We start from the raw sequence: 21,299 nt of genomic DNA on the forward strand, positions 1-21,299 counted from the left end.
AAGCAACTCGACTTAAATGCCAAATTGTGATAATTCTAGACAAGATCTAATACAAGCTGAGTAGCTATTATTTTAACTCATACCTGCTTTCTTTGGCTCTTCCTTCTTCTCTGGAACTTTTTTCTTTAATTCTTCTTTCACTGCAATAAGGTCAAAGTCAAAAACTATTTACATGTAGGCAACAACATTATTTTTACCTAATAAACAACATAAAAAACATATATACACCGTATATACTCAAGTATAAGCCGACCCGAATATAAGCCGAGGCCCCTAATTTCACCCCAAAAACCCAGGAAAAGTTATTGACTCGAATATAAGCCTATGGTAGGAAATACATCATCCCCCCTGTCATCATCCAGACCCCCGTCATTAACACCCTCATCATCATCACCCTGTCATCATTCCCCCTTCATCATCACCGCCTGTCATCATCCCCCCTGTCATCATCCCACCCCCCTTAATCATCACCGCCTGTCATCATCCACTTATCATCCCACACCCCCCCTTCATCATCCCCTTGTCATTATCCCACCCTCCCTTCATCATCCCCTTACCATCCTACACCCCCCTTCCTCATCCCCTTGTCATTATCCCACCCCCCTTCATCATCCCCTTGTCATCATCCCACACCCCCCCTTCATCATCCCCTTGTCATCATCACACCCCCCCCTTCATCATCACCACATGTCATCAGCCCCCCCCCCAGCCACCCCTTCATCATCACCGCTTGTCAATGTCTGTTACAGTGGTCTTCAACCTGCGGACCTCCAGATGTTTCAAAACTACAACTCCCAGCAAGCCCGGGCAGCCATCGGCTGTCCGGGCTTGCTGGGAGTTGTAGCTTTGAAACATCTGGAGGAACCCAGGTTGAAGACCACTGCGGCCTTCGACATCATCCAGCCCCCCCCACCCCCTTTAGTTCTGTACTCACCTCCGCTCGGCGGGACGTTAGGGTGCGCTGGTCCGGGCCATCTGTGCTGCAGGGACAGTCTGGTGCAGAGGGATAGTCGTTCCGGGCTGTCCATCTTCACTGGGGGGGCCTCTTCTCCGCTATTCGGGCCCAGAATAGAGACGTTGCCTTGACGACGACGCACAGGAAGGTTACTCATGAACGTTCCTGTGCGTCGTCGTCAAGGCAACGTGACTATTCCAGGGCCAGGCCCGAAGCGCGGAGAAGAGGCCCCCCCCCCTTGTGAAGATGGACAGCCCGGAACGACTGTCCCTGCAGCACAGATGGCCCGTACCAGCACACCCTAACGTCCCGCCGAGCGGAGGTGAGTACAGAACTAAAGGGGGTGAGAGGGGGGGGGGGGGGGCTGGATGATGTCGAAGGCCGCAGTGGTCTTCAACCTGCGGACCTCCAGATGTTTCAAAACTATAACTCCCAGCAAGCCCGGACAGCCGATGGCTGCCCAGGCTTGCTGGCAGTTATAGTTTTGAAACATCTGGAGGTCCGCAGGTTGAAGACCACTGAGGGCGGAGAGTTCACTCGAGTATAAGCCGAGGGGGGTGTTTTCAGCACGAAAAAATCGTGCTGAAAAACTCGGCTTATACTCGAGTATATACGGTATATATTATATTTGAGTCAGCCGTTTTAGTCCAGTGATGCAGATGCAAATCAAAAAACTTTGCAGTATCTTCTTGTAATACCTTTATTATTGGACTAACAGAATTTTTTAGAGACAAGCTTTCGGGATTCCTCCCTTTATCAAGTCCAAAGCAAATCTAAGCTCACAAGCAAAAGACACAGGTTGCATCTCACAAATATCCTTCACACACAAAAATAGGCATCATATACAGCCAAGCTACCAGGTACCATCGCATCTGCTCCAACCCTGATGACAGAGACCTGCACCTACAATCACTGTCTGAGAAATTAAAACAAAAAGGATACAAACCAAGGATAATCAATAGGAAAATACACTCCGCCCTTCAAACACCACGGGAATACCTGCTACAATACAAAGAGATACAACCATCACCACGCGTACTACTGGTAGCCACATGAAGAAATACGTAATATATTCCGATATTGGCGGAAGATGAGATGCTAAAAGAAAAGATGCTAAAAGAAATCTTCCCTGAACCTCCCATCTTGGCCTTCAAACAACCACACAATTTAAAACAAAAGCTGGTCAGCCGAAAATTACCTACAGAAAGAACAGACACAGACAATGGGACCAAAGCCTGCACCAAACCTCGCTGTAAACTCTGCCAACATATCTGCACCAAGATGGAAGCCACCCACAACAACAAGAGATATAACATTAGGGGACTATACACCTGCACATCCCAAAATGTGGTCTACATGATACAATGCACCAAGTGTGACATGGGATGCTAGATTGGTGAAACCGGCCGGAATCTCAACGAAAGGATGAATTTACACGGACATTCCATAAACCGATATAAAGAAAATTACTACTGCACCCCAGTTGGACATCATTTTACTCAAACATGCCACTCCATACATGACCTTACAATCAAGATACTGAGAGGGAATTTCAAAAACAAACAAGAGACAAAGACATTTTATGGTATATGAAGTGACCAAAAATGCACAATTTTGTACTTCGACTGTGTGGTTTGGCTACCATTATAGTTTAATAGATGGGACATTTACGCTTGCGGTGGTACCATATATGATTATTTTTATTACATTATTATTAGGGGAGGGGCTTTTTCACATTTATCAACTTTTTTTTCAACTTTTCACTTTATTTTTCTTTACACCCCATAGGGGGCTGTACCATGCAATATTTTGATTGCATATACTGTTCATTGCTATGCCATAGCATAGCATTGATCAGTGGTATATGTGCTCTGCTGCTCCAGCCTGCAGAAGCTTTCTGGATCAGCAGAGATCCGATCAGACAGAGAGTAGGCAGGTAAGGGCCCTCATGCCGTCCTATTAGCTAATCGGGACATCACAATTTCGTTGAGATGGTCCCGATCAGCTCCGCTGAGTTGTTGGGATAGTTTCACTTTCATTTTAGATGCCGTGATCAAGTTTGATTGCTGAGCCTAAAGGGTTAATGCCAGGCATCGGCCCAATCTGTGATGCCCGGCATTAACCTTGGATCCTGGCTGCTGATAGCAGTCAGGACCCACCGGGTTTAACGCACGCTCATCCCCTGAGTGTGTTTTAAACGCCGGTAATGGGACCGGGGTGTACATGTACTCCCTGCATCCTTATCAGGTTAAAAATAGATCAAATATAAAGAAATCTCAAAAGAAAACTGACAAAAAAATATGTATTCTTTTAAAATTTATTTTAAAAAGTGGAATGCTTTTTGCTTATATAATAATAATAATATTACAGTAATAATAATGTCATGATAATCATCATCATCATTATCTTTGGTACTTAATTTTAAGTGCACAATTTAGAAAGATATCAGACATAGTATAGCACATGCAACATTTTGTGTGCCCGGAGTAAGCAATAAAACAAAAAGCTCTAAAAGCAATGCTAAATCTCCCCCTATATCTTTTTATGCTCCTTGTTAGGTTTTTTTCTACCTAAGAGGCAACTCGACTTAAATGCCAAAGTGTAATAATTCTAGACAAGATCTAATACAAGCTGAGTAGCTATTATTTTATCTCATACCTGCTTTCTTTGGCTCTTCCTTCTTCTCTGGAACTTTTTTCTTTAATTCTTCTTTCACTGCAATAAGGTCAAAGTCAAAAACTATTTACATGTAGGCAACAACATTATTTTTACCTAATAAACAACATAAAAAACTGATATATATATATATATATATATATATATATATATATATATATTATATTTGAGTCAGCCGTTTTAGTCCAGTGATGCAGATGCAAATCAAAAAATGTAGCAGTATCTTGTAATACCTTTATTATTGGACTGACAGAATTTTGTAGAGACAAGCTTTCGGGATTCCTCCCTTTATCAAGTCCAAAGCAAATCTAAGCTCACAAGCAGAAGACACAGGTTGCATCTCACAAATATCCTTCACACACAAAAAAAGGCATCATATACAGCCAAGCTACCAGGTACCATCGCATCTGCTCTAACCCTGATGACAGAGACCTGCACCTACAAACACTGTCTGAGAAATTAAAACAAAAAGGATACAAACCAAGGATAATCAATAGGAAAATACACTCTGCCCTTCAAACACCATGGGAATACCTACTACAATACAGAGAGATACAACCATCACCACGCGTACTACTGGTAGCCACATGAAGAAATACGTAATATATTCCGATATTGGCGGAAGATGAGATGCTAAAAGAAAAGATGCTAAAAGAAATCTTCCCTGAACCTCCCATCTTGGCCTTCAAACAACCACACAATTTAAAACAAAAGCTGGTCAGCCGAAAATTACCTACAGAAAGAACAGACACAGACAATGGGACCAAAGCCTGCACCAAACCTCGCTGTAAACTCTGCCAACATATCTGCACCAAGATGGAAGCCACCCACAACAACAAGACATATATCATTAGGGGACTATACACCTGCACATCCCCAAATGTGTTCTACTTGATACAACGCACCAAGTGTGACATGGGATGCTACATTGGTGAAACCAGCCGGAAACTCAACGAAAGGATGAATTTACACAGACATTGCATAAACCGCCATAAAGAAAATGACTACTGCACCTCTGTTGGACATCATTTTACTCAAACATGCCACTCCATACATGACCTTACAATCAGGATACTGAGAGGGACCTTCAAAAACACACAAGAGAGAAAGACATTTGAAGCCAAAATGATACTGTTTTTTTGATTCCAAAAACAGGGGACTCGATGTGGATTTGAGCTTTTTATCTCATTATCAAAACTTCTTATAACCTGTGCTGTATTGGATTCTCTTTTGCATCTCAATATGTCCTGCTTAAAGGACAACTGCAGCGCAATATACACTATCCCCTATATATATATATATATATAGAGATAGAGATAGAGATAGAGATAGAGAGAGAGAGAGAGAGAGAGAGAGAGACTTATCAAACTCTATGCAGAGGAAAAGTTGACCATTTGCCCATAGCAACCAATAAGATCGCTTCTTTCATTTTTTTATTTTTTATTATAAGTGAGTTAAAAAAAAAATTATTAACAGTTGTTCAATAAAATACAAAAAGCTGTCATGTCAGGTTTGCCGGCCTAAATAAAGCATTGTTGATACAATATGTAAATAGGCAATGGTATTTTGGGACAATGATTACACATGGTTACATAGACTAGTAGAGAAAAAAATATATCCTAGTTGGCAAGTTATTTAAATAAGGGCTTAAACAATACCAATAAGGCATTAATAATACCAAAATAGTAATACTCCAAACTTCAACATGGAAACTACTATTAATATTATTAATATACTACTATAATACTATACTGTAACAACCTTTTCAGCGCAAGTTCCGGCTCTGGCATTGCCTTCATTCTCCCCTCCGGCGACTAGTGGCATATCTTGTTGTCCTGGCAATAGCCCGGCATGTTGCAGGGCTATTCATCATTCTGTGATGCAGCCAGCCAATAAGGACACGTGAGCTCCGGGCCAAGCAGATGCGCCACCGGCACTCACAACTTTCAGAAATGGAATATTTAAACTACAGTATGGAAATACTGTAAGTATCTTGAAGAAATATGATAAAATGTGGGGACATTGGATTTATCTGGCTCTCTGGGATAGTAATATTTCTCTACCAGACCTTCCATTGAGATCCCAGTCCTCCCCAGCCCAACCCCATTTCCACCCTATTTCAAATGTCTTTCTTCTCTACTATCCCTTTATTATTTTACATTTTTATGCACTGGTTTAGAAACTATTGTGTCTGTTTAATACATACTGTTAGCATTCATTATATATTTAGTAATTTTGTAATAATTTCCACAAATTTGCTGTACCTGTTCAAAATGTATTTCTCTGCTTACATTCTTATACTAGATTACTTTACTTTATGTATTTGGTTACTGCTTGATATTTTTCACTTTTCAATGTTGGCCATATTTGTAATCTGAATAAATTCAGTAAATTAAAAAAGAAAAAAAAAAGACAGGTACAATTTAAATCCATAAGCCTATTTGCTAATCATATTAATTCACTTGGTTGCTCTGAACTTGTCATTTGGCCAATGAGGGGGAAAAAAAAAGAAGGAGATACGAAGACTTAATTTCCGGCCATCTATTTCCCAACAGGGTAAATTTAGGATGAATTAATTATTGTTAAACAGTTGTACATTATTTACACAAGACTACTTAAAGGCTTATTGGGTAAAAGAAATAAATGATCACAAGACAGGTTTATGTTCAGTAATATATTCACTCAAAGCACATAGTGCGTGGAAAGAAAAGACATTTTTCTCTACTTCTTACACACATGTGATTTAGGAGGTAAAAGTTAATAATGCTTTTGAGCAGATCAATAGCCTTTTTACAGACTATACATAGCAGAGTGTTTGAACACCAGTAAGTTTTTAACTCAAGGAAATTTGGCAAAACTGTTAAAGGGGTATTCCAGGAAAAAACTTTTTTTTATGTCAAATGGCTCCAGAAAGTTAAACAAATTTGTAAATGACTTCTATTAAAAAATCGTAATCCTTTCAGTACTTATGAGCTTCTGAAGTTAAGGTTGTTCTTTTCTGTCTAAATCCTCTCTGATGACACCTGTCTCGGGAAACGCCCAGTTTAGAAGCAAATCCCCATAGCTAACATCTTCTAAACTGGGTGTTTCCCGAGAAAGGTGTCATCAGAGAGGATTTAGACAGAAAAGAACAACCTTAACTTCAGAAGCTCATAAGTACTGAAAGAATTAAGATTTTTTAAATAGAAGTAATTTACAAATCTGTTTAACTTTCTGGAGCCAGTTGATATATCTAAAAACGTTTTTTTTCCTGCAATACCCCTTTAAATATAGAATTCAGGCTAGTGAATGTCTGTCATGTACAGTATACTGTAGCATACAGCAGCACCATTAATTTCAATATTCCATTGGTATATACTAATTTAATGGAACGTAAAGTAGAATTCCAGTGGTGAGAAATGTATCCCTTATCCACGGGATAGAGGATAAATGTCTGATTGTGGGGGGTCCAACCCCTGGGACTCTGCAATATCCCATTTGGGGCCCTAGCTCAGCTGCTCGAAACTCGCACCCTTTATTCATCTCTATGGGAGAGACACACAGAGATGCTGTGTCTCTGCCACTCCCATAGAGATGTATTGAGGGACCCCGTTTGGATCAGCTGACCTGTTGTGTGTGAAATGTGATGAAACACAGCAGGTCAGCTGATCCAAACACAGGAGATCGCAGGAGGTGCCAGCAGATAGGGGATACATTTCTTACCACTGGACTTTTTTTATTTTTTCTATTCGTTTTATTGAAACAATAAAAAACTCCGGTTACATGGTCAGACAGTCAATACAAAACAGATAATGTTAGGATAACACCAACATACAATGCACATCAGTATGTATTGAAAATCCGTCCAACCACATAGGTGCAAGTACTACACAGATTAGACTGGCAACAGTAGCAATAAATTGGATTCTTCTTTAATAGCATAATCACCTGCACTATTATGTCCCATTAACCTCTTTTTGAGAAACCTCTCCTATGAGAAACCAGTGATCAATGTAAAAGATCAGTAAGGGAGATTTATCAAAAACTGTGCAGAGGAAGAGTGGTGCAGTTGCCCATAGCAACCAATCAGATCGCTTCTTTCATTTTTAACAAGGCCTCTGTAAAATGAAAGAAGCAATCTGATTGGTTGCTATGGGCAACTGGGCAACTTTTGCTTTGCACAGGTTTTGATAAATCTCCCCCAGTGTGTGCAGTGTTCTAGCCCCCTATGGGAGCTATAACACTGCAAAAAAAAGTGAATAAAGATCATGTAACCCCTCCCCTAGCAAAAAGTTTGAATCACCCCCCTTTTCCCATTAAAAAAAAAACAGTGTAGATAAAAATAAACATATGTGGTATCGCAGCGTGCAGAAATGTCTAAATTATAAAAATATATAGTTAATTAAACTGCACAGCCAATGGTGTACGTGTAAAAAAAAATTCCTAAGTCCAAAATAGTGTATTTTTGGTTACTTTTTATATCATGAAAAAATGAATAAAAAGAGATCAACAAGTCCTATCAATACAAAAATGGTACAGCTAAAAACTTCAGATCACGGCGCAAAAAATTTGTCCTCAAACTGCTCCATATGCGGAAAAATTAAAAAGTTATAGGGGTCAGAAGATGACAATTTTAAACGTATACATTTTCCTGCATGTAGTTATGATTTTTTTCAAAAGTACGACAAAATCAAACCTATATAAGTAGGGTATCATTTTATTGGTATGGACTTATAGAATGAAGAGAATGTGTCATTTTTACCGAAAAATTTACAAAATGGCGTTTTTCTTTTCAATTTTGTCTCACAATGATTTTTTTTTACCATTTCACCGTAGATTTTTGGTTAAAATGACTGATGTCATTACAAAGTAGAATTGGTGGCACAAAAAATAAGCAATCATATGGATTTTTAGGTGAAAAATTGAAAGAATTATGATTTTTTAAAGGAAAGGAGGAAAAAAATTAAAGTGCAAAAACTGAAAAACCCCTGCTCCTTAAGGGGTTAAACTAGCATCATATCATTCTTAGTGGAATGCCAACAAATACCTGTGACAGACAACATAAGTCGGTGTCAAGCTAGCCTTAGCTGTTTGTTGCTAATTGCTGGATCTGGTCCTTGCGCTGTTTGAGTGATGCAGCCGACCCGCCAATGAGAACATGTGGTTGCTGGGCCAATCAGTTTCGGGGTCGGCACTCATGCATAAAAGAGGCAGGCTATTTAAACTCAGGTTTTCTTTTAACCTGTGACCATGATTGTGGTTTAACCCATTACCAACATTACTTATTCCTTGCATTCCTATTGTTGTTCTGTTCTCCTGTGACCTAACATTTTACCCAGCACTGGCCGTGACACAGAGGAGCTTCAAGGTCAAGCTTTTGTATTCTTGTACCTCCAAGTGGTACGTACTGTGTATCATTGGTCAATGTCATAATAATGTTTATGCCTCATTTTATGCCATTTTTCCATAAAGACATATATCCCACTCTCCTCTATCAATTGAGGGTAAATATCAGGCTACTGGAGGTGAAAATCTGCAAATATTTTACACCTATGGTTGTATGTAGAAAAACACTTATCCATAACAAAGGAATCCTATGACTTAAAATTCTCACTGTAATCATAGTCATTCAGACTTGTAGCACTTGACATTTTTAAGATTTATTGAAAAGTGAATATCTAAATAACGTGATATTTTGTTATATGTAAAATCAATTCCATTTAAAATGCTTTACAGAATCAATTATATATAGAACAGAACACTTTTCATATACTCATATACAGCTTGGAAAGATGAAAATACGGAATCCATTTAGTGGCACCGGCCCATTCACAGGGGCATATCCAGAAGGTTTTTCTAATAATTGTTTCTCTGACTTCACCTTATGCTGTAAACAGGAAAGACAGTGATCAAACTGTGATGCCACTTGGTGTTCATTGTGCATATGTGTGTGTAAAAACACAAGGACACCTCCAATGTCAGCTAGTAAGGAGCATGAACATTTGGGCACATTCTAGGCACCGCTGGGATATCAGAAACCAAGCTGCTTTTTTAAAAGACTTTCAGAGCATTAAAGCAGAACTCCAATTATACCACCTGCTAGGACGTGTTAGCTAGATGTTTAACATCAGCTGTTCTTTTTTTCTTAATACTTTTTTTTAGCTTGCCCTGCAGTGAATTTCAAACTAAAGTATGTAAGGGTTAATTGAAAACTTTTTCTATCCTTGGTTAATGAATAGTCGTATGCACGCAACAATATGCAACAAAAAAGCAGGAAGAAGCCCAGTGTCAGGAAGGATTTGTGTTAAAAACTTCAATCTTTATATTAATGATGACCAATGTCCTAAGAACATAAGTCAGCTGATCGGACTCTGTTTGGACTTATTTGGATGTAGTAAAGCTTGAAGAATTTAACAAGAATCCTTTCTGAGCTTTTTCCTACTATTGTTGCGTTAATGGAGCCCAATCTCTGGGTCTGTAGGTCACCTAACTAGATTAAAAGAGTACTCACTTGCTCAGCGTTTGGAACAAATTGTTCCAAATGCTGGAGCCGGCGCCGGGAGCTCTTGACGTCATAGCCCCCTCCTGACATCACACCCCACCCCCTCAATGCAAGTCTATGGGAGGGGGCGTGAAGGCTGTCACGCCCCCTCCCATAGAATTGCATTGAGAGGGCGGGGCGCAACGTCATGAAGGGGCTATGATGTCACGAGCTCCCGGTGTCGTACCCCTTTAAGTGGAAAAGAAACATGGGGGGCACTCACATGTCTTGAATCAGTTGCTGGCTGTACATGCGTTCCTTTGCACCCTGAATAAAGAAGCCAGCAACTGATTCAAGACATGTGAGTGCCCCCTGTGTTTCTTTTTCTTCGATATTTGAGATTGCCTTTTCTCTATACGGCTGGAGCACCTGTTGGGCTCAAAATTGGCAGAGGTGCAGTCCTGCCGCTGCTTAAATCTTGAGATCTACAACACTATTAACATTATTTCATCAGTGCCAACACCTGTTTCTATTTCTGCAAGCCTATCATCATATAGGTGGTCCACAATGCCTGTCATTTCACACACAGCATATATGGGATACAAATTCTATTAGGGAGATTTATCAAAACCTGTCCAGAGGAAAATTTGAGCAGTTGTCCATAAAAGAAAATTTGAGCAGTTGTCAAAAAAGAAAAAACTATCTGATTGGTTGCTATGGGCAACCGGTCAACAGGGTTTGATGAATCTCCCCCGTATATCTTTACATCATGTAAGAATAATGAAAGTAAATATATATATATATATATATATATATATATATATATATATATATATGTGTGTGTGTGTGTGTGTGTGTATAATCACCTTAAAAACAGGCACATTGGTCTAACAAAGTAAAATATGCATTAATCACGCACAACTGCCCCCACCCCCACCCTACTGCCATTCTGGTGCTTGTTGGTTCCCGGCTGATCTTCCTGGTCTTATCTCAGAAGATAGGAAATGGCTTCTCAGCCAATCATTGGTCGGGATGTGTCCCCACAGCAGGTAGTGATTGTCGGAGCAGGCATTTCCTATGCAACGACAATCCCTTTAAATAAATATTTGTAATACCATTTATCACCTAGCTTTTTACATTCACTCAAGTTTATTCTTATACATGGAGTGCCTCACAATTCGCCTCAAGGGCTAAGTATGACACAGAAAGGCAAGGAAAACTGTAAGATATTGTTGACAAGGATTATTACTGCCAGCCCGAGCTTTTTTAAATGTTTGACAAGTTTGTTCCCTATGAAGTGATGCTACATTCTAATTACCTGCATTTTAACTAATCATTAAGTCTCACACCCAGCTTGAAACCTCCAGGCTGCATACAAATGTGCTGCTTAAAATGTAGATAACATATATTTAACATTTCATTATAAATGCATTTTAAATGCATGCTTGGGGTGTTTAACAGAAAAATAGTGACCAAATAAAGCAAGAAATATGGTCACTTCAAATCTTGCTGCTGCGAATGTTAAGTATGCTTATGTCATTGTGACACACAAAATAAAATGAACAAACGGCATGAGCTGCAGTAAAATATTGTTGGCACATGAGTGTATATGGGCTCATGCCCAAGCTTCAACTTCTTTAGAGCTGCAATAGAACATCAGCAGGGCTACAATATACCTCCACAAAAAAACGTATATGGAGGGTTTTTTGTATACGATAAAATGTATCATTCTTTATTCACTGCTCTATTCTGATTGCATACTTGCAGCAGGGTATCCAATTTATTTGTAATACATAATATGATATCATGAACTGCCATTAGACCCCTTTCACACTATACATTCTTCCATTTTTAACCCCTTAAAATTTTTTCTGTTTTTGCATTTTTGTTTTTTCCTCCTTACCTTTAAAAAATCTCAACTCTTTCAATTTTGCACCTAAAAAAATCCATATGATGGCTTATTTTTTGCGCCACCAATTCTACTTTGTAATGACGTCAGTTATTTTACCCAAAAATCGATCGCGAAATGGAAAAAAAATAATTGTGAGACAAAATTGAAAAAAAAAACGCCATTTTGTAATTTTGGGAACTTCCGTTTCTACGCAGTACATTTTTCAGTAAAAATGACACCTTCTCTTTATTCTGTAGGTCCATACGATTAAAATGATACCCTACTTATGTAGGTTTGATTTTGTTGTACTTCTGGAAAAAATCATACAGAAAAATGTATACGTTTAAAATTATCATCTTCTGACCCCTATAACTTTTTAATTTTTCTGTGTATGGGGCGGTATGAGGGCTCATTTTTTGCGCCGTGATCTGTAGTTTTTAGCGGCACCATTTTTGCATTGATAGGACTTATTGATTGATAGGACTTTTTATTAATTTTTTCATGATATAAAAAGTGACCAAAAATGCACTATTTTGGACTTTTGGAATTTTTTTGCATGTACGCCATTGACCAAGCGGTTTAATTAACGACATTTTTATAATTTGGACATTTCCGCACGCGGCGCTACCACATATGTTTATTATTATTTTTATTTACACTGGATTTTTTATGGGAAAAAGGGGTGATTCAATTTTATTTTTAGGGAAGGTGTTAAATGATCTTTATTCACTTTTTTTCACTTTTTTTTTTCTTTTTTTTTTTTTTTGCAGTATTATAGCTGCAAGTCAATACAAGTGAATGCATCCTTATCTAATACAAGATAGGCATCTGGGTAAACCAATAGAATCTGGAGGCAGTTTGGAAGTCATGTCATGTATAGAGCTGTACGGATCTTCCATTCTGAAGAGTCCCGGTTAATGAAGAGATGAGTAAACAGGCTGCTGGCTTCTGATTGCACAGTTGGCTTCTCAATATGTTTCTCAGATCACTTTTCCTTTTGAGTGTTGGGTTATGGAGTTTGTTTTTTCGCTTGCACTGTGTTTAAGTGACATACAGTCTGCGAGATGATTGCATGCTCTCTGATTTTAATTCACAGCCTGACACAACGCACTACAGAGGAAATGTTCTCAAATTACTTTTATTACTGGCTTGTTTGAATTTACCTCCAGAGATTTATGAAAGCAACCAATTTGGCTAGTATTATCAAAAACAATCTCTCTTTTACACATAAAGATGACATAAAGATGACGTAAACTGTGCAGGAGGAAATGTTTGAAAAAAATCAAGGAAAAACAAACTTCACAAGCAAAAGGAGTAAATAAAAACAACAATGAGAAAGGAACATAGATACAGTGAAAAAAGGTGCATTTATACCCCTAGATGATAAAAGGGTAAAAGAGTTTATTCATTGTATAATGAAAAGTTATAGAATTTTCAAACATACTTAGTATATAATTTTCACAGTTTTTACCCCCTAATGATCAGAGTGTTTTAGTCCTAAAAAACTAGATAGTTTTATTGCTTTTCGTGCACAGGGTGATTTAACCCCTTAACGACCACAAGCTTATATTTACAATTGTGCCGCCGGCTCCCATTATGTGAAGCACGCTCAGGAGCTGAGCGCACTTCATACCCAGCAGGTCACAGTTGCTTTCACCAGCCAGGACCAGCGGCAAATACCAGACATCGTCGATCGGCTAATGTAGGTATTAACCCTTTAGACGCCACAATCAAAGTTGACTGTGGCATCTAAAATGGGAGAAAAGCATTGCTGATTAGCTCAGTGGGCTGTTCAGGACTGCCGCAGTGAAATTGCGGCATCCCGAACAGCTGAGAGGACAGCAGGTCGCTTCTTACCTCGACTCCCGCCTTCCATTCGTCGCTCTGCTGCTCCATGCCGGAGATCCAGGCTGGAGCAGCAGAGCACCAATAACACTGATTGATGCAATGCTATGGCATAGCATTGATTAGTGTCTGCAATCAAGGTATTGCATGTTATAGTCCCCTATGGGGGCTATAACATTGCAAAAAAAAAGTGTAAAAAATTGTTAATAAATGGGATTTAACCCCTTCCCTAATAAAAGCTTAAATCAGCACCCTTAAATAATTAATGTATATAAAAATAAAAATAAACATATATAGTATCACCACGTGTGTAAATGTCGGAACTAGAAAAATATGTTGTTAATTAAACCGCACGATCAACGGCGTACACATGAAAAAATTCCAAAGTTCAAAATTGCGTATTTTTGGTCACTTTGTATACCCTAAAAAATGTATAAAAAGCGACAAAAAATTGTATCAATAAAAACGTCAGATCACGGCGTAAAAAATGAGCCCTCATATATCCCTATATATGGAAAAATAAAAAAGTTTTAGGGGTTAGAAGATGACAATTTTACACATACTAATTTTAGTGCATGTAAAAAAAAAAAAAAAAACAGCAGTGGGTGTGCTCAATCTATTGGGTCGTACGAGAATCCAGCATGGTGTAAACCCCTAGTGGCTACACCAGGTTTTGACAGAAATTAGTGGCAAACAATAAATATAGAATAAATGTGTTGGTTCTCAAGGACTTTTGTGAGCATGTGTAATTATGATGGTATATGATAGGTGCAATGGAACTATAAATGATGTCATCTGGGACATAGGAAGATATGTATGGATAGAGCCTAAAACTCTCAAAAGTAAGAGGTAGTGGTGACTTTGAGTTTTTAAATGATATTTAATAACATCTAGTAAAATCAATACAATCTCTCCAGAGTGGATGCCGGCAATCCACCCTGGTGTTTCACAGTATAATACAATGGTTTTAAAAGGTTAAGAATTTGTAAAAATGCACAAAATCAATGTTCAAACACTTCCAAATCAATGTCCACAGTTGGTAAAATTTGTAATCCACGGGATATGTAGTGAAAGTGCACAAAGCAGCTTTTCTTAGTGTGTGAAAGCAGCGCTGGAGCACCTTGGCAGTGTGCCCACTTTTTCAGCGCTGATGCCATGTGCGTTGATATGAGCGCTCCTGCCGACTCTGCTGACACGTATACACTCTGTGAACAAGTGAATGTTTGTCAGGTCAGGGAAGCGCTGGAGTCCCGTGAATGGTGTCCATTAATATAGCCTGATGCTGCGCGCTGCAATGAGTGCTAATACAGGCTCTGCTGTTAGGATAATGGCGGGTCAGAGGAGCGCTGCAATAAGGTGAGAGCAGACACCTGGTAACTGGTAATAGTGGGTGAGACAGTATAGCACAACTCGGCGGTCGGCAAAAAAGATAAAATAATCTGTTCATACCAGGGAGACGAAAGTCCTCAGATGACAGGTCCCGCAGTGGCAGCGTGCTGGCTTTAGACGGCGGAGTCTGCTTTCAGACAGACCAGCCCGCTAACATGTAGCATCCTAGTGTTTCTTTGCTGGATGGATCCTCATGGAATAGTGCACTCACTGATGGTGTGTGAGTGAAATCAGGTGGATCGTCCGTAGATCAAGCTATGGCAGGCTTGGTGGGACGATTGGGTGGAAGTCTGAAGCGGGTTCAGTGATCACCATTTAAAAACTCAAAGTCACCACTACCTTTTAATTTTGTTTTAGTTTTAGGCTCTATCCACACATATCTTCCTATATCCCATATGACATAATTTATAGTTTCATTACACCTATCATATACCATCATTATGAAATATGCTCACATAAGTCCTTGAGAACCAACACATTTATTCCATAATTTTGGAGTTATAATTTTATAATTTTTTTAAAGTAGTAAAATAAAATAAAACTTATATAAATTAAGTATCTTTGTAACCAGATAGACCTACAGAATAAAGATATTGTGTCATTTTTACCGAAAAGTGTACTGCATAGAATAAAAAGCCCGCAACATTTATAAATTGGCATTTTTTTTTTTTGCCCCACAAAATTTATATTTTCTGGTTTTGCTGTACAATTGTACAATTGGTGGTGAAAAAAATAAGCCCTCATATAAGTCTGTAAGTGCAAAATTGAAAGCGTTATGATTTTTAGAAGTTGATGAGGAAAAAACAAAAATGCAAAAATGGAAAAACCCTGTGTCCTTAAGGAGTTAAAGGCTCAAACATATTGTTAAAAATTTAAGTTTATGTAAGATTTATGGCAGTTCCTGATTCCTGATCCTATAGGGGTTGCGCTTGTGCACAGTCTGTCTTTTTAACCCCTTACCGACCCATGACGTACATGTGCGTCATGGGTCGGGTGGGCGGACATGACGGCGGCCCGCGGAGCGGGTCCGCATCATGACTGGGAGTTGTCCACTGCTATCGGTAGCTGACATCTGCCGGTAATGATGGACTTCAGCGATCGCGCCGAGGGCCGTCATTTAACTGGTTAAATACCATGATCTATACAGATCACAGCATTTAAACACTAAATGCTGCAATTCCCTGGTGTGTAGTGGTCCCATAGCCGCCCCCCCCTCAATGTAAAAATATAAAAAAAATCTCTCCCCCAATAAAAATTCTAAGCACCCCCTTTTCCCATTTTTTAAATAAAACACTGTACAAAGAAAAAAAAAATACAAATATTTGGTATCATGCATAATCGTCCGAACTATTAAATCATTATGTTTCTGATCCTGCACGTAAACACAAAAAAAATTCAAATGCCAAAATTGCTGATTTTTGGTTACATTGCATCACAAAAAATGTGGTACCGTTAAAAACTACAGCTCATGGCGCATAAAGCAAACCCCAAAAGAGCTGTCTAGATGGAAAAATAAAAAAGTTATAGGGATGAAAACATGTTATTGAACAAATATATTTATATATATATACAGCAACAGAAGAATGCAGCAGCACACTGCCAGCACAAAGATATAGTTGAAACATGATCATGTTTCAACTATATCTTTGTGCTGGCAGTGTGCTGCTGCATTCTTCTGTTGCTGTATATCTAGCCTAGTAGCGTGCACCTGTAGGCCAGGTCCATATAATAGTTTGGTATCAACTAAAGTGCTGGCTGACTTATTCTTTGTCTATATATATATATATATATATATATATATATATATATATATATATATATATATGTATATATATATATATAAAGGTTTCAATAGTTTTTTTAACAATAAAACAAAACAAAAATGATTAAAGTTTGGTATCACTGGAATCATACTGACTCATAGAATAAATCTGGAATGTCTGATTTACCGTATTTTGAACTTCATAAAAATTATTGCCCTATAAATTAGTGCAATTCCATATTTTTTTCAATTTTGCCCTGTAGATTATTTTTTTATGGCTTTGTAATACATTGTATGAGAAAAAAAAGGGAATCATTGGAAATTCCAACTCGTCACGCAGAAAATAAGCCCTAACGCAACTTTGTTAGTCGAAAAACAAAAAAGTTATGGGTCTTAGAATGTAAGGAGGAAAAAAATATGAGCCAGAAATCAAAATTTGCTGGGTCATGAAGGAGTTACGAGCCAGTGCATATTAATTCCTGTTTCCCTTCCTCTGCCAATCTCTACAAATCCGAGGAGCCTCCAAGGGAGCGGCGGATATCAAAAGGAGCTGGACATACTCTTAGGGTAGAAACACTTTAATCACCCATCATGCAACGCGTTTCACAGATTATCTGCTTCATCAGGCAGATGCCTGATGAAGCAGATAATCTGTGAAACGCGTTGCATGATGGGTGATTAAAGTGTTTCTACCCTAAGAGTATGTCCAGTGCCTTTTGATATCCACTGCTCCCTTGGAGGCTCCTTGCATTTGTGCAGATTTTCTCAGGTGGATCGGCTGCCGGCATACACCATTACACGCTACTTTCCATGGTTACACTTGGCGAGTGTAACCTTCTGGGTGAGCATTATCCATATCTGAGTTCACCTGTTATTATCAAGTGGTGATGCGCTACTGAGCGCCCTCTCTCTTCTTTTGCTCTGCCAATCTCTGTCAGGCACCACCTATCTAACTCTGCTCCACACATCCCCTGGTGCCTGAGCAATAGTGTAGTTGGACTACTAGAAAAGGTTTCTGCTGCTATTTCTATCTTACGTTTCTGGTTTTCACCCAAGTCTGTTACCTGGCTCTGCATCTGTCTGATACCTCAGTGTATGACTTGGACTGTTAACCACGCCTGTGCTCTTATAAAGCCTGCACCATGTGACTACATCATGTGACTACATCAATCTGCTCTACAAACTCGGCTCAACTATAACACCTATTCAGCACTGTTACTTTGTACTCTTCTGTGCTGTGATACCACAGCGGAAATGAAAATTTCAAGCAGAGGAGGAGAAGAGTATAATATATATATTATCCTCTTTTTTTTCATGCGGATATTCCACGCCAATTCCGCGAGAATTCCGCGTGGAAATGATTCTGACTGAAAAAAAAAATTAACATTGATCTCTATGGGAGTAAGACGCTGATTCCGCTTGAAAGAAAGAACATGTTCTTTCTTCAAGCGGAACAGACTTCCTCGTCAGAATTCTGCTTGAGGAAATTCCTCAGTGTGAACTGAGGGGCAGAAATTCTGCACAGCTCTATGGGGATTTTCACTGCTGAATGAATTGGAGAGGAAAAAGCAAGCAGAATTACTCGTGAAAATTCCTCTCCAATTCCTCAGTGTGAACATACCCTTAAGCGGAGAAAAATATAGTGCATGCACTATTTTTTTCTCAGCTAAAATCAATGGAATTGCCGATAGAGCTCCGCATTGCTAAGCCCAACGGTAATGTGAAAGAGGCCTTACTCATCAAAGTTGTATTATTTTGTTAGGAATATGCAAAATAAAGTTTTATACAATTAAAAAAAAGTCTGTTTTTCAATACCTTTCCATCGAGAGTTTTCTTATGGTAAAATTTACAAAGAGTATAAAAAAGATATTTTCAGTTTCAAATTCTTTATTTCTATTTTTGCATCTTGTATTAAAATGGTTTCCCTTTCTTATTAAGTTGTTTTGACGCATACTTAGGGGAATAAGTAAAAACTGTAATGTAAAATCTGTCTGGTTTGGCTCATAACAACCAATCACAGCTCAGTTTTTATATCTTAACAAGTTCTGGTAAAATGAAAGAAGAGCTGTGATAGGTTGCCATGGGCAAACCAGATAATTTCTGTTAACACAGTTTTTATTTCCACCACCACATATAGCCTCAGCTATATGAAGTAGTTATGACAAGTTTTGCTTGATACTGGTTAGTGCACTTCTATTATTTTTTTTTTATTTGTATATATATATATATATATATATATATATATATATATATATATATATATACACACACACACACACACAACACAATGTAACTCAAAGTCTATCCCACTTCTGTGAAATCCACTCAGGAAGTAACACTGATTGACAATCAATTTCCCATGCTGTTGTGCAAATGGAACAGACAACAGGTGGAAATTACAGGCAATTAGCAAGACACCCCCAATAAAGGTGTGGTTCTGTAGGTGGTGACCACAGACCACCTCTCAGTTCCTATGCTTCCTGACTGATGTTTTGGTCACTTTTGAGTGCTGGCGGTGCTTTCACTCTATTGGTAGCATGAGACGGAGTCTACAACCCACACAAGTGGCTCAAGTAGTGTAGCTCATCCAGGATGACACATGAATGCGAGCTGTGGCAAGAAGGTTTGCTGTGTTTGTCAGTTTAGTGTCCAGAGCATGGAGGTGCTACCAGGAGACAGGCCAGTACATCAGGAGACGTGGAGGAGGCCATAGGAGGACAACAACCCAGCAGCCGGACCTCTACCTCCACCTTTGTACAAGGAGGAACAGTGCCAGAGCCCTGCAAAATGACCTCCAGCAGGCCTAAAATGTGCACTTGTCCTCTAAAACAGTCAGAAACAGACTCCATGAGGGTGATATGAGGGCCCGACGTCCACAGGTGGGGGTTGTGCTTACAGCCCAACACCATGCAGGAAGTTTGGCATTTGCCAGAGAACACCAAGATTGGCAAATTCTCCACTGGCGCCCTGTGCTCTTCACAGATGAAAGCAGGTTCACACTGATCACATGTGACAGAGTTTGAAGACGACGTGGAGAATGTTCTGCTGCCTGCAATATCCTCCAGCATGACCGGTTTGACAGTGGGTCAGTAATGGTGTGGGATGGCATTTCTTTGGGGGGCCGCCCAGCCCTCCATTGGCTTGCCAGAGGTAGCCTGACAGCCATTAGGTACCAAGGGGAGATACTCAGACCCCTTGTGAGACCATATGCTGGTGCGGTGGCCCTGGGTTCCTCCTAATACAAGGCAATGCTAGACCTCATGTGGCTGGAGTGTGTCAGCAGTTCCTGCAAGAGGAAGGTATTGATGTTATGGACTGGTCCGTATGTTCCCAAGACCTTAATCCGATTGAGCACATCTGGGACATCATGTCTTGTTCCATCCACCAACGCCACGTTGCACCACAGACTGTCCAGAAGTTTGCCACAGACTGTCCGTCACCTCATCAGGAGTATGCCCAGGCATTGTAGGGAGGTCATATGGGCACGTGGAGGCTCAGTACTGAGCCTCATTCTGACTTGTTTTAAGGACAGTACATCAAAGTTGGATCAGCCTGTAGTGTGGTTTTCCACTTAGATTTTGAGTGTGACTCCATATCCAGACCTCCATGAGTTGATAAATTTGATTTCCATTGATAATTTTTGTGTGATTTTGTTGTCAGCACATTCAACTATATCAAGACAAAAGTATTTCATACCATTAGTTCATTCATTCAGATTTAGGATGTTATCTTAGTGTTCCCTTAGTGTTTTTTGAGCAGTGTATATACTGTATATAATGAGTGTGTATGTATGTATATATGTGTGTATGTTCCAGCATCACTTCCAAACGGCTAAAGATAATAACATGAACCTTGGTACACATGTCACTTATATGTCAACTACAAACATATGATAAGTAATTTAACCCTTACCCACCCCTATTTGCGAGGGTCAGGGTTTTTGTTTATCCCGTTAAGGACCCAGAGCGTACATTTAGGCCCTGACATCCTGGGACTTAAGGACCCAGGGCGTACCTGTACACCCATGGGAATTTCAGTCCCCACTATGCGCCAGATGGGGACCGGACTGGGATGCCTGCTGAAATCATTCAGCAGGCACCCCGTGCAAACCTCTGGGGGCGTCCTGAGACCCCACCATGTCGGCGATCGCTGCAAATCGCCAATCAATTCAGATCGGCGATTTGCAGTGATTCTGGGCTGATCGGGTCTCATCTGGCCCTTCAGATGTTGCAGAACTATAACTCCCAGCATGCCTGGACAGTCTCGGCATGCTGGGAGTTTTAGTTTTGCATCCTCTGGAAGGGCACAGTTTGGACACCAC

The 21,299-nt window shown here is 39.5% G+C and overlaps 1 protein-coding gene across 1 annotated transcript in view; it reads right to left on the reverse strand.

Annotated features, from left to right (window-relative positions):
• Nucleotides 1-21,299, reverse strand: part of TRDN (triadin) — a 408,805-nt gene that overhangs the window by 152,611 nt on the left and 234,895 nt on the right. The window contains exons 21-22 of the mRNA XM_056563602.1: nucleotides 3,614-3,670; nucleotides 84-140 (exon numbers count right to left, since the gene is read on the reverse strand). Of these exons, the coding sequence (XP_056419577.1) occupies nucleotides 84-140; nucleotides 3,614-3,670 (114 nt within the window). The remainder of the gene's footprint in view (nucleotides 1-83; nucleotides 141-3,613; nucleotides 3,671-21,299) is intronic.

The sequence above is a fragment of the Hyla sarda genome, chromosome 3 (genome assembly GCF_029499605.1).
Source record: "Hyla sarda isolate aHylSar1 chromosome 3, aHylSar1.hap1, whole genome shotgun sequence".
Classification (NCBI taxonomy): Eukaryota; Metazoa; Chordata; class Amphibia; order Anura; family Hylidae; genus Hyla; species Hyla sarda.